At 31.8% G+C, this 12705-nt stretch overlaps 2 protein-coding genes across 2 annotated transcripts; both read right to left on the reverse strand.

Annotated features, from left to right (window-relative positions):
* Positions 1–1246: 1246 nt before the first annotated feature.
* LOC100777564 (1-aminocyclopropane-1-carboxylate oxidase homolog 1) lies at positions 1247–4496 on the reverse strand. Its single transcript, XM_003520993.4, has 3 exons — positions 3776–4496; positions 2437–2758; positions 1247–1701 (listed from the first exon to the last, which is right to left on the reverse strand). The coding sequence occupies exons 1-3, from the start codon at positions 4327–4329 to the stop codon at positions 1441–1443; spliced, it is 1137 nt and encodes a 378-aa protein (XP_003521041.1). The 5' UTR covers positions 4330–4496; the 3' UTR covers positions 1247–1440.
* Positions 4497–5738: 1242 nt separating this feature from the next.
* On the reverse strand, positions 5739–12278 carry LOC100778100 (vacuolar protein-sorting-associated protein 11 homolog). Its single transcript, XM_003520994.5, has 5 exons — positions 11793–12278; positions 10843–11016; positions 10370–10696; positions 8507–10267; positions 5739–6687 (listed from the first exon to the last, which is right to left on the reverse strand). The coding sequence occupies exons 1-5, from the start codon at positions 12036–12038 to the stop codon at positions 6298–6300; spliced, it is 2898 nt and encodes a 965-aa protein (XP_003521042.1). The 5' UTR covers positions 12039–12278; the 3' UTR covers positions 5739–6297.
* Between the last annotated feature and the right edge of the window lie 427 nt (positions 12279–12705).

A 12705-nucleotide genomic window follows, 5' to 3' on the forward strand; every position in this document is an offset into this window, starting at 1 on the left:
ACAATATCACATGCTCTTTCTTTCAAGTGTCTATACAAATTGTGTTTTTTTAAACGTTTTAAAATTTTAAATTATGTGGGGGAATGTTACAAAATATTTGTTTTATAATTTAAAATTTATAAAAATATATTACTTATATTAATTTTGTTTTTATAAAATAAAATATTTATTTTAGAATCTGTTAGGTAAAACTAGAATTCCTATCTTTTAAGATTTTGCTTTTAGTAGGTCAATGTAGTTTGTTATTATGTGTGTTTTTGTTTTGCACGTTGGTTTCCAATGTTCATGTAGTTTTACTTTGAGGTTTTTTTTTTTTTTTTTTTTTTCTCTGTTGCATAAGGGGGTCTATGCTTATAATTCAATTTGATTCTTAAGTTTTTAAAAATTTGGAGATCAAATTGATTCATTTTTAAGAATTTGATGATTAAATTGAATTTCTTAAAAATTTGAGAACCAAATTAATTCATTTTTAAGAACTTGAGGATCAAATTAAACTTTTTAAAAATTTGGGATCAAATTAAACAATTTAGAATAATTTGAAGAAAAAATAATTCATTTTCAACATCAAATAAAACTAGTGAATTAAAAATCAAAAATAAAAAGGAAACATTAATGCAATAGAATTACATATGAAATAAATATCTCTTAAACAAAAATAAACATAAATCTAAAATATAATAAAATTACAATATCTCAAAGCATAAGTTCTACAAATAAATTGAAAATATTATGTATAATATATTTATATAAGGGTGAACATGAGCGTGAGGGTGGAACAGTATCAAAATTAAATTTAAGAATTAAAGTTATTTCCTTATATATATATACTTTTATAATTTTAACGGATACCAATTTAAAGTATCTTCCATTTACCTATGAGGGATTTTATTCATGAGTATTTGTGGGTATGTATTTTTTTGTTATTGTTATAATCTATTATGTATGATAAATTTATTAATTTTTAAAATAATTATCTTAAAATAATTTAAATGATGATTTGTGTTTGAATATTAGTGTAAAATTATTTATAGATATTAAATTAATTAATAACATGATGAAAAAAATTAATTAATAAATAATTATATGATATAGTACCTAAATTGTTATATCATACACTGAAATTATCAAATTTCTAGAAAACGGGTTTATGTTATAAATCAATTAAAACGAAAAAATTATATTTCTTATTATCTAAGTTGAAGCATCCGTGAATTGCGCTGGTTTAAATCTAGTTTATGCAATCATATTGTCTTATAAATATGGCAAAGTATATACTACAGAATTCTTAGGTATTCATGTTAAAACATCCTTATACATATATCAAAGATATAAAATTAACTGAACAAAAAAAAATTATGAGTTTAAATCTCTCATCAACAAAAACTAATATATTTAAAACTAATATTTGCCCATAAAAATAATAAAATCCTTATACATGTATCAGAAATCTTTAATCCTGAAGTGTGGCAGAGGAGAAGTCCCATCAAGGCCTCTTCCCAGGGAATAGGAAACATAGCCTTGCACTGTAGTTTCCCTGTACTTCGGAGGATTATCTTCTGATACTAAATCCTTTATGGGGCCATAAAGCTTTGTTGATGGCTGAAGACTTGTGCTAAAAAAGCTTGCAACTGATACTCTTGGACCTACACGGTTTGCCACCACTCTGTGCTCAACACTCTTGAATTTGTCATTTGTTATAAGCTGTTTGCAAGAAAATTGCTAATTATTTTCTAAACATTAAAATGGAAAAGAAATTGAATTGAAGCATCACAGCACTTCCAAAAGAGAGATAGCTATTGGAAGATATGGCATGTTAATGTTGCTCCAAGTGGAACATGTCCTCTTTCGATATTATACACCCCTATCAAAAGAGTAAATTATCTTTCATATAAAGAACCAAAGCCAATTGTGTAGCAATCATATGTATCCAATATCAAGGTATTCAATTGTTTAAAAGTATTAGTAATTCTTTTTCATTTTAATTTTGATATACTATGAATATAATAAAAAATCAGATTAAATAACCTACGTTTTGATAGTGAAAAATAATTTTACACTCTCATTTAATTACGAATCACTATCCATGAAAAGTTTATAAACTTTTACAATAATTATTTTAACACTCATATCATTATTGATTTTTGATTAATTTACAATGTAAAATTAAAAATAATTTTACATTGTTAGTACAAAGCCATAAAATCCAACAATTATAGCACATGATTATCCATAATTGGATCACAGCGTAAAAGTCAGTGCATTCTAAGTAAATTAATTATTTTTTTTTTCCTTTTTAGTGTCATTTTGTTAACACTCTTCACATTTGAGTCCAAGTAACTGAAATAGAAGAGTATATAAAGTACATATAAAATCCACAAGTCCCCATTGTGAAATAGGCTTGCATATAAAATACACAGGTAAAACATGAAAACTCACCTGAAGAAGATCACCAATGTTGATCACTAGAGCACCTGGTACAGGGGACACATCCACCCACCTGTTTTCATGAAGAACTTGGAGGCCACCAATATGATCTTGCAGAAGCACAGTGATGAAGTCATTATCAGTGTGCTTGGTTGCACCTAAAGTCAATTCTGGTTCTGGACATGCAGGGTAGCAATGGCAAACAAGTGTAAGTCCCTCATTGCAACCAATGTCATTCAAATAGTTTGGATTCAGCTCAAGGGCTTCTGATAATAACTCAAACAACACACTCCCCAGCTTCTTAACTTCTTTTGCATATTCCAGCAGTATGTCTCTGCAAGCATATGCAGATAATTTCTTGGTGCTTTTGACTCAGCTATCATGAAAATATGTTGCCAAAATATGCATTGATTGTTGAATTTGAAAAATAATGAATTAATTTCTTGATTTGTTGATCTTCATTAGATATAATATGTCCAAATATACAATTTGGTCAATTATAATTGAGATAAATTTCAGAACATACGAAATTTCTGAACTTCCCAAGGTTTGAAATTTTTTATCCCATAGCTACATTAACAGTTTTAGATTTAGATTCCTTTCTTACTTTTTTGTTTTAAAAATTATTTTTTAAATCAATTCTACACTACTTAACAATCAATTTCTAATCTAAAATCTAAAATCTATTAAATTTTTAAAATTGTTTCCAAAACAAGTGTCAAAAAACCAGAAACAGAAACAGTTGGAAGATATTTTCTCATCTTCTATTTTCTTCAAGTAGTTTGTTAAAGTATTCAAAGGACAAGCTTTTAGAGTACAGAAATGGGCTCAAAGTACAAATACTTTCACATGTATAAAGACATGATTGATTCTTTTCTCACTTTTTTGTTTAAGAACCTGTTTTATAAAGTTTTGAGAATTGTTTCCACTACTCACCAATCAATTTCTCATCCAAAATTTATATAGTTATGAGAATTGTTTCCAAAGCAAGTGTTTCTAAAACCAAAATTCTTAAACATTGAGAGATGTTTTCTCATTCTCTTCTGTATTATTCAAATACTCTTATTCAAGTACTCAAGCATGGTTGACCAACATGTACAGTACCATCTTCTAGTAGCCACCTCATATTGTTAAATTTTAGAATACAAAGAACTATTTTTCAAAACAGTAATCAAACAAAGTCTTTATTTTTGGAAAACAGAAAACTGATAATTTTGAAGAAGTATAAAAACAAGTCCTAAGATTCTAGCCAAGGGGGTCTACTTAAGCAAGGGGCATGAGTTGTTATAAATCTCTGGTTCCTATCTTTGATTCGTACAGATAAAAAAAAAAAAAAAACTATCCAACATACCTGCACACTGATGGCAAGTCTTCGGGTTTTGGTGGATGAGGAGCCATGAAGCAGTAAAAGGTATCCCTCCAATTAGCAGCTGGTGAAGTAAAAAGATCAAAGTTGCTATTATACACCAAAGGCCTCAAAGGGTCACGTGTGTATAGTTCCCTTTTCACCTCAGAGTCTTGCTCATAGAACCTATTCACTCCACTCTTCATCTCCTCCAAAACACTCAATGGTATTCCATGATTAACAACTTGGAAGAAACCCCATGTCTCACATGCTTGTCTGATTTTCTCAACCACCACTTTCCTTGTAGCTGGATCTTCAGCAACACCAACAAGATCTATTGAAGGAACACTGAGTTGTGTGCTACCTGAACCATCATCAGATTCATCATGATGAGAATTTTTGGGGTTATGGAATATAAGAGGGATCTTTGTGACACCAGCATCAGTAAGTCCCATAACACCATCTTGTGTGTCATCAAAAGCTTTGAGCTCACTTGCTCTATCATAGTCAACAACTACCTTTGTTGTCACTAAAACTTCATTGTTGCCTGAGACTCCCATTTTCCTTATCAATGTGGTGGCTGAAGATGTTTGGTTAGAATTCCCTTCTAAAGATTCACAAGCATGAGATTGAAAGAAAACTTAGAGGTCAAAAGGATTAATCCACCCCTTTGTGAGAGCTTATTCTTAAAGTTCAATGCTATACTCTCTAACACTTTTCTTTTAATATTTTCTTCATTAAAGTTTATTAAAAAAATATAAGTTTAATTTCTAATAATTTTTGAATTTTTAATATGTTTCAGTAAATCATAAAAAAATTGTTAGAAAGAAAGTGTTTTTTTTTTTCTAAATTAGAAAAGGTGTTAAAAACAGTGTTGCTAATGTTTTTCTATTCTTAAATTTAAGGTGTGGTGAATTTTCATATTAAACCAAACTAATATCAATTTATTTTTTAATTAGTTTATTTAATAAGTAAAAAATAATTTTCATAATTTTATCAATTAGTATTTACTTTCAATCAATTCTTAAAATAAAAATATTTATAAAAAATTAAAAAATATTTTTACTAATTTGAATAATATGTAAAATTATATACATTATATTTATTATCATTAAAATGATTAATTGTCAATTAAATTATTCTTTTAATTAACTTTTTTACATTTTTATTAATATAGCCGTGCATGGATTTACTAACTATTAATTATACTTAGCATTAACAATCGGAGTTTTTTTTATGCAACAATCGGAGTTGCCGTAGTATATACCTACCAAATATTCTTATTTGCACACTTTTCAACACGTATTAAATACTTTTTATTTTTCTAATATAAAAATTAAAAACAACTGTATTTTTATTAAAAGGTGTTTTTTTTATATATTTTAAAATACTTCTTCAAATTGATTGATATTGAACCGCTGTTTTTTAGTCGCCACTTGGAGTGGTCCCCATAAAAAAGGCTACGGTGAATAGAAAGGACCTGCCCGTTTCTAAAAAAAATCATAGAAACGATGGAACCCACCCATTTTTTATATATATGCTAATTTATTTACTATTACTTACTATATTTTTTATATCTAGTATCAATACAATTTATTATTTTAAGGTTGAATATTTAATATATATATATATATATATATATATATATATATATATATATATATATAAAATCGTTAAGTTTTGAATAATTGCCAGCGCTTTGGATAGGTTTTGTATATCCCATTTTGGATATGGAGGCTGCGTCGTTGACCTTAAGTGAGTTTCAAAATTTACCAATTGGAGGTGCAACACTTAAAGCAAGGGAGAGAAAAGAAACCTAACAAAAGATTTAACTTTAAAAATCCAAGATCAAATTGAGCTAGAACCTCATTAGCTTCTAAAGTATAACACAATTAAATATTCTGGCATGAACCAAATAAGAATTCAGAAGTAACTCGTATGTAATGTGCCATGCAGAACAGAGTAAAGACAGAAAGTAAATGGAATTTTTAATACTACAGAAAAGTCCACGAAATCAATGGCAGTTGGCTAAAACAGACTATTCAAGTATTCATATTGTTACTATTGCTCATGGTCTTCACAAAAATTAAAACAATCAAAAGTAAAAAATCTCATTTCCATGATTCTAATCCATCATAATTTTACACTGAAAAACAAGAAAAAAAGAAAAGTATCACTTGAATTCATACCTAACCAATCTCACATTGCCTTGATTATTTGTTCAGTATTTCCTTTAAGGAGAGGCTGTCATGAAAATGTTCTGTTCTGATCCATAGAACCACAAACATTAAATCCTCCCAAAAAGTTCAATACTCCGGCAAAAGAAGAAGACCATTCAGGGACTTTCCTTAATGAATGAACCACTCCTGGTTAATTTATAACAGTTAGCACATTATGGAAAATATGAACCTTGGACCCCAGTCAACAAGCAACAATGAAGAACCTCAGAAGCCCGAAAATAACTAGATTTCATCCAATATCCAAAGCCCAACTTGTTTAATGTTAAATGGAGAATAAGTGCAGAAACCTTAGAAACCACTGGTGGATGATGCAGTTCCGGATCTGGGACCAGAAGTGGATCCATTACTTATTTTGCTGATGATCCCTTTTCCAAAATATTCAGCAATGACAGAAAACCCATCTTTAGAGCTCTTCACCTGCTGAAAAAACCTGTCCTGATCCTTAGAATTTTGCTCTAAATTTCTTTTCATTTCTAAGACGGACCTATATTCAGGAGCACACTCAGGGCATTCTTTTTCATTATCGCCAAGGCAGCGCAGGTGGAATGAGTGCATGCACATGAAGTGCACGGCAGGCAAATCAAGGGTGAAGGTGCACGCAGTGCACTTGCTAAGCTGAAAAATTCGAGCATTTGTCCTAAGATCTTGAATCTCTTTTCTCATTGCCAGTGTATCTTCCTGCACAGAAATATTTTATGTAAATCCTTCCATACTAATTACATAAAGAATAACAATTAACAAAGATCACCAGACTCGTATGTGGCAAATAACATTTTATCTATATATAAAACATCAGAGGAATATTTCTTAATAAATTAAATTTCATTATATTCAAAGAAATTATTTCTTATCAAAGCCATCATTTGTATTTACCAGTTTATCATCACAATACACTACTCTACATCTTCAACAAGAACAAAAAGTGTTCTAGGTGATGAAAATTCAATTCAAATGAATAAAAAACAAGTGTCATGTTTTGTTATAACATGAAGATGCTGACTGTAACATATATTATAACAGAAAACAGGTTCCTGCTTGACATAGAATAATCAAAATCACCCAACTGTTAATGCTCTAAATTACAAACAAGTGTTTTTCATTCATCATAGTTCAATAATTACTCAGGTCTTCATGTATGACAAATTTCAATACCTCCCTTTCCTGCTCAACTATCCAAATTCCTGTTCATATTTAATTATTTAATTTTGAAGGAATGATCCAAGAGTAATAGAAATCAAAGAATATATTTTTTGGTTTCCTGCACAGAAATTGTGTATAGAATACTTCCATATTGATTACAGAAAGAAAAATAATTAACAAAGAATATCACTAGACTTGTATGAGGCAAAGAAGGTTTTTATTGATGTATATTTTCGTTTTGTTTCCCAGGGTATCCTGCCACCTGATAGGTGACAGAGTAATCCCTACGGAGTCAGGGTACAGAATTTGATTTTCATACAAGATCATTTGAGAAATATTTCTCAAGAAATTAAATTAAACCATATTAAAAGAAACTATTTTTTATCAATATAGAACCCATTTGTTGTAGCTTTTTCTCAGGAAAATTCAATTTTATTTTTAAGAAAATCACTTTTAAAATGTTAATTGAGTTTGTCAATGCTTTTGAAAATAATTAGAAACTAAAAGAAATAAGATATTTTATTATTTTGAGAAGCTACCTTGTATAGGTCCTGGGAAAAAAATATCAATATAATTATCTTTTAAAACAAAAAAAAAAGTGTTTTTTTTATAATTGTTACCAAACAAAAACTAGGTTGTTCTTTGAATAAAATCTCTAAAAAGATAAATCACTTTTCTATACACTCTTAAAATCACTTTTGTTTCAAAGCTTAAACAAAAGGGCACATAATCATTTATATTTACCAGCTTATCATCACAATGCACTAATCTGCATCTTTAACAGGAAACAAAAGAGTCCTAGGTAATGAAAATTCAAGAATACAAAGCATACGGCATGTGAAAATTCAAGAATACAAAGCATACAGCATGTTTTATAACAGAGAACAGATGTCTGCCTCACATTGAATAATCAAAATCACCCAGTTGTTAATTCTCTAAATTTCAAGTACATGTTTTTCATTCCTTAGTTCAATAATCACTCAGGTGTTCATGCATGACAAATTTGGGTATCTCCATTTTCTGTTCAATTATATAAATTCCTGTTCATATTTATTTAGGAAGGGAACAAATAGAAACCAAAGAATAGAAGAGACGAGGAAGAAAAAGTCATGAAGTCACAATTTTGAAATGATACACTGATAAAGTTTAAAGGTACTATGATACTATCCATATAATTTTGGATTGTTTGTGACAGTCATGCCATTTCTAATAAGCCATTCTGTACATTATTTTTACTGATATCAATGTTAGTCAAATAAAATAAAACTAATATTGTCAGTCCTCCTTATAAACCATCAAATAAAATTAAGACCCAACCTTATACCAAAAAAACAAACAAATAAAACTAATACCAAACCTGATATTTCTCAATAGCTTGTCGGTCCTCCTCAATCATCTTTGATTCCCGCTCAAGCTTTCGAGCAATGTAATCTTTGAGCACAGAAAGTGTGAGGCATGGATTTCGGGAAAGAGTTTGAAGCACAATCATAGGGGGCAAAATATCATCCCTCTCAATATAAGTCAGAACTTCTTTTACTTCTTTAGAACAATCTTCTCCAAGCTCACCAAAATATTTAAGTACATCTGCCCAAAGAGATGAGTCCCCTCCTTTAACAGAATCCCCCAGCCTCTTGCAGCATGCAATTAACCCCTCATGATCATGTGCCTGCATATAGCAAGCAATCACTTCTTTATAGAGTTTCATCTTTTCATACAAATACAAAAGCCCATCTTTGAATGCATTCATTTCACATAGTATAATAGATAAATCAACATCATATTGTGGATGTTCTGTCTCTTGAGGCCATGCACTCTTAAGCAAGCGTAAACCCTTTTCACGCCTTTCGAGATGGTCCTTTCCCTGCTCTGAACTTTTGTGATCACCAATGTTTCCATTAGACTGAGCACTTAAAATCATGGTTTTTGCTGATGCTCCATTAAGGTAATTTCCACCATCATTAACTTGCGACATTGAAGGAAAGTTTAATTCATTGGATATATACAACTCTAAGAGGGTATTATGAATCTCAACTTGAGCAGGTGAGTCCTTGACCTTATTGGTATATTTTTCAAGAAAATCCATAAGGGACTGAGGATGATGAATGAAGATGCTAAGAAAATCAACAGGAGATGGCAACATAGACATATACACTCCATTTGAGCGCCCTCTTTTGTTACCATCTTCCGTGCAAAGCCTTATGAGAATCTGAATTGTCTCCACTGGCTTGTGCTCTATCAGAATCTTCCCATACTCCTTTATTGTCATCCCTGCCTGACTTGATTCAAGGCTTGAAATATATTCCAAGGCTTCTTCATAGCTACCAAGATCTTCAAGCAGGATCTTCAAGTACCATTCATGCCTCCCTGCTTTCCTTGCAACATACATTGCATGCTCATGGTAATTGGCAGCACGGCAAACCCTGATTGCTGTTTCCACATCAAATTTAAGTTCCCCAATGCTGTCATCGCTTTTAATAAATAGATTTAACTTTTTAACATCTTTCAATTTAGTGTAACAGTTTAATAGAAGTGTGGTGTGATCTTTAGAAGCAAGACCCTTTTCATGTAGCTTCTCTAAGTAATTTGTGAGGTTGTAGATCCTTTGAGCATCCAAAAACTTCTGTATAACATAAGAAGGTTCAAGGTGACCAATAGTATGTATGTACTGAGCCATTGCTTCATCATAGTCTTGCTTGCTATACAGATGATCCCCATATTTCCTTAGCACTTCAGCTGTAGCTGCTGCATCTGCTTGCTGAGTCTGGACAAGATTAATTGCTACAGTATATAGGTTTTTCTTGAATAACATGTCTAACTTACTTTCCATATCCTTTTCTCCAATACATAAAGCTGATTTATCATTCATTACGAGTATGATGTTACCCCATTCATAAAGCATATAAGAAACTTCTTTAACCAATGCACTGTGGGCTATTAATCGATTCTTCAGGTCATAGATGTTGAAAGTATGCTTTCCTGTTCTTTGATCTGCAATAACACACAAAAGGTATCCACGGAACCATCCAAGCAATTTCTTCTCTCCCTCAAAAGCCCAACAAGGACCACGCCCATCAACTTCATAAAAATATACTGCCTCTGGTCGACCAATTACCAACTCCTATTCATATTAACAAATAGAAACATTCAGCATTTACAGAGAAAATAATTATGATAATTTATAAAATCCATTTAGAACAATGAACAAAGACAATGAACATACAGAGCGATCACTCATTGCAACACTGTTCACACCAGATCCAATCTGATCAAGGGTCTGCCTTCTCGGCGGTTGATCATGCAATGAAAACAAGCTAACTGAACATGGAGTCACCGCAAATAACTGTAGAGATTGACCATCCACCTTAAAACCAAGTCCAGTTACAGCCGAAAGAGTTTTGTCCAAATGGTTGTTTTCCACCTGAAGCTTGGAACGGGTGATACGCTCCCGTGCAATGTCTCCTTTGATACAGTAAATAGAACCACTGTCCAAGCCAATAGCTATGAGTAGTATAGGTGGCACTTCTTCTAAAACCAAAAACGATGTAATCTGCAGTACACCATAGTTCCAAAATCATCAAAATACAGGACCGAGATAATAAAACTACATAGCTACCCTGTTTTACTAAAACCACATGGGCATCATTCATCAGAAAATGAAGAGTAATAACCATCCATTACAGTGTCATTCATTACCTTTGCCTCAGGAAACTGATTAGTGAATATCCGCAATATCCCAACGCAATCAGGACTCGTTGTGCTCGAACTCTCTGGTTGCATCTTGTCTAGGTCAAAAACCTTGAGGCACAAAGCTGATTGCTGGGGAGTAAGCTGTTCATCCTCCCCAATTGTTACCAGAAAGTTGCGTTGCTGGTTAATCAACACACAAAACCAAACCTCTTTTAACTTCAATTTAAGAATAAAAGCACAATCCTAGACTACCAACAAAACATTTAGAGTGTGTTTGGTTATCAGTTGAATTAAATTAACTAAACCTACATTCAACACGAATGACAAAATCTTTTGGTTCTCCATTCCATGTTTTGGAATGTATGAACATCAGTTTACATTATTGGAATTGGGATATCCAAACATAGTCTTAAACCACAAAACCCCTTCACCAATGTCCTATCCTTAATACGCAGGCTAAAAAAAATAAAATCTATACTACTAAGCAAAGTTTCAACAAATGGTACTATACTACTAAGCAAAGTTTCAACAAATGGTACGCAACCGCAATTTAAAACCTTGCCACTAAGCCCAGTAATTCTTTCACCAATTTCCACAATTAAAAATAGGATTCTAGAAAATTCCAACACCGAAGCAACCAGCAATCAATCAGACACGATTAAAGCAGGACTCTAGAAAATTCTAACAATGATCTCACTCACCTTATAAGCTGCTGAAGAAAAATAACAAAAGAAGAGTGAGGTTGAACTATTACTACTACTACTACTACTGATTCCATCAATTAAAAAGCGTAATCGAACTGCAAATTCAAGAATAAAAGCGCAATCCAACTACTACGACGCCTAACAAATTTGTCAATCCTTAATTCTACTACTAAACCTGCTAACTATTTCACCAAATTTCACAATCAAAAACAGAAATTCAGAAAACTGCAACAACGATCTCTCTTTTTTCACCTTGAGTTGCTGAAGAAAAAGAACGGAAGAAGAGTGAGGCTGGAAAGAGTAGTTGAACTTGAGGCCCCGATCGAAGAAGCAAACGACGCCGTCGTCGAAGCCGGTGACAAGTTTGCCCCTACCACTCGAGCAGCACTCGATCTTCCTCTCCGCCGCGACGACGCCGTCGTCTTCGTCGTTCTCGGGAACCGCGCACTTCGCGCCGTACTTCTCCTCGAAGAACTCGAACTTCCTCCACTGATACATCGCGAATCGGAGATTCTCGTGTTCTCACATTATTCACCGAATTGGTTTTTGAGGAAACACTTCCCTTTCTTACAAATCTCTGATACCCATAAAAACGTCGCAATGTTGCATCGGGTACTTCCAAAAAATTAGTACGTATTACATGAGATGAATGATTCATCCCCAATACAACACGAATAATTGGGACTTAATCTGATAAAAAAAATGTTTTTCCATAGTCAGTAATCTAATCTCAAACTAATTTTCTTAAAAAAAAAGAGACTATATTTTGAGAAGAATATTTTTAACAAAGAAATGATGGAGGGATTAAGATAAATCAAAACTTTTACAAGAGACTGTGTTTGAGAATTTTAATTAGGAGAAGTAATTTATCAAGATAATTTAAATTTCTTTAATATTGTTTGGATGTTTTTTTTATGAAGAATTTAAATTTTTTGAATGATAAAACACAATTTTAAGCCACTAAATAGGTGTAATTTTAATTTTTTTTCTAAGAAATTAAAATTTTCTTTTTGACCTTCATCTTCCCTCTCACAAGTTTTCGAAATCAAATGCAGATGTAGGAGGACAAGTAAAACCACTTGTGGAGCGTCAATCAAATGCGGACGTAGGAGGACAAGTAAAGCTGCATCTCTTCAGTCAATGGGAGAGGAGCCATTGTTACCTA

Source organism: Glycine max, chromosome 3 (genome assembly GCF_000004515.6).
Source record: "Glycine max cultivar Williams 82 chromosome 3, Glycine_max_v4.0, whole genome shotgun sequence".
NCBI classification, from domain to species: domain Eukaryota; kingdom Viridiplantae; phylum Streptophyta; class Magnoliopsida; order Fabales; family Fabaceae; genus Glycine; species Glycine max.

What these genes read in the sequence shown, in the direction of transcription:
- LOC100777564 (XM_003520993.4), bottom strand. Translation starts at nt 4,329, where the DNA reads ATGGGAGTCTCAGGCAACAATGAAGTTTTAGTGACAACAAAGGTAGTT. An exon ending in GACTTGCCATCAGTGTGCAG is followed by an intron (nt 2,759 to 3,775) that starts GTATGTTGGATA and finishes ATATGCTTGCAG; the next exon opens with AGACATACTGCTGGAATATG. An exon ending in ACATTGGTGATCTTCTTCAG is followed by an intron (nt 1,702 to 2,436) that starts GTGAGTTTTCAT and finishes TCTTGCAAACAG; the next exon opens with CTTATAACAAATGACAAATT.
- LOC100778100 (XM_003520994.5), bottom strand. Translation starts at nt 12,038, where the DNA reads ATGTATCAGTGGAGGAAGTTCGAGTTCTTCGAGGAGAAGTACGGCGCG. An exon ending in TTGCAATGAGTGATCGCTCT is followed by an intron (nt 10,268 to 10,369) that starts GTATGTTCATTG and finishes TAATATGAATAG; the next exon opens with GAGTTGGTAATTGGTCGACC. An exon ending in AAGCTATTGAGAAATATCAG is followed by an intron (nt 6,688 to 8,506) that starts GTTTGGTATTAG and finishes ATTTCTGTGCAG; the next exon opens with GAAGATACACTGGCAATGAG.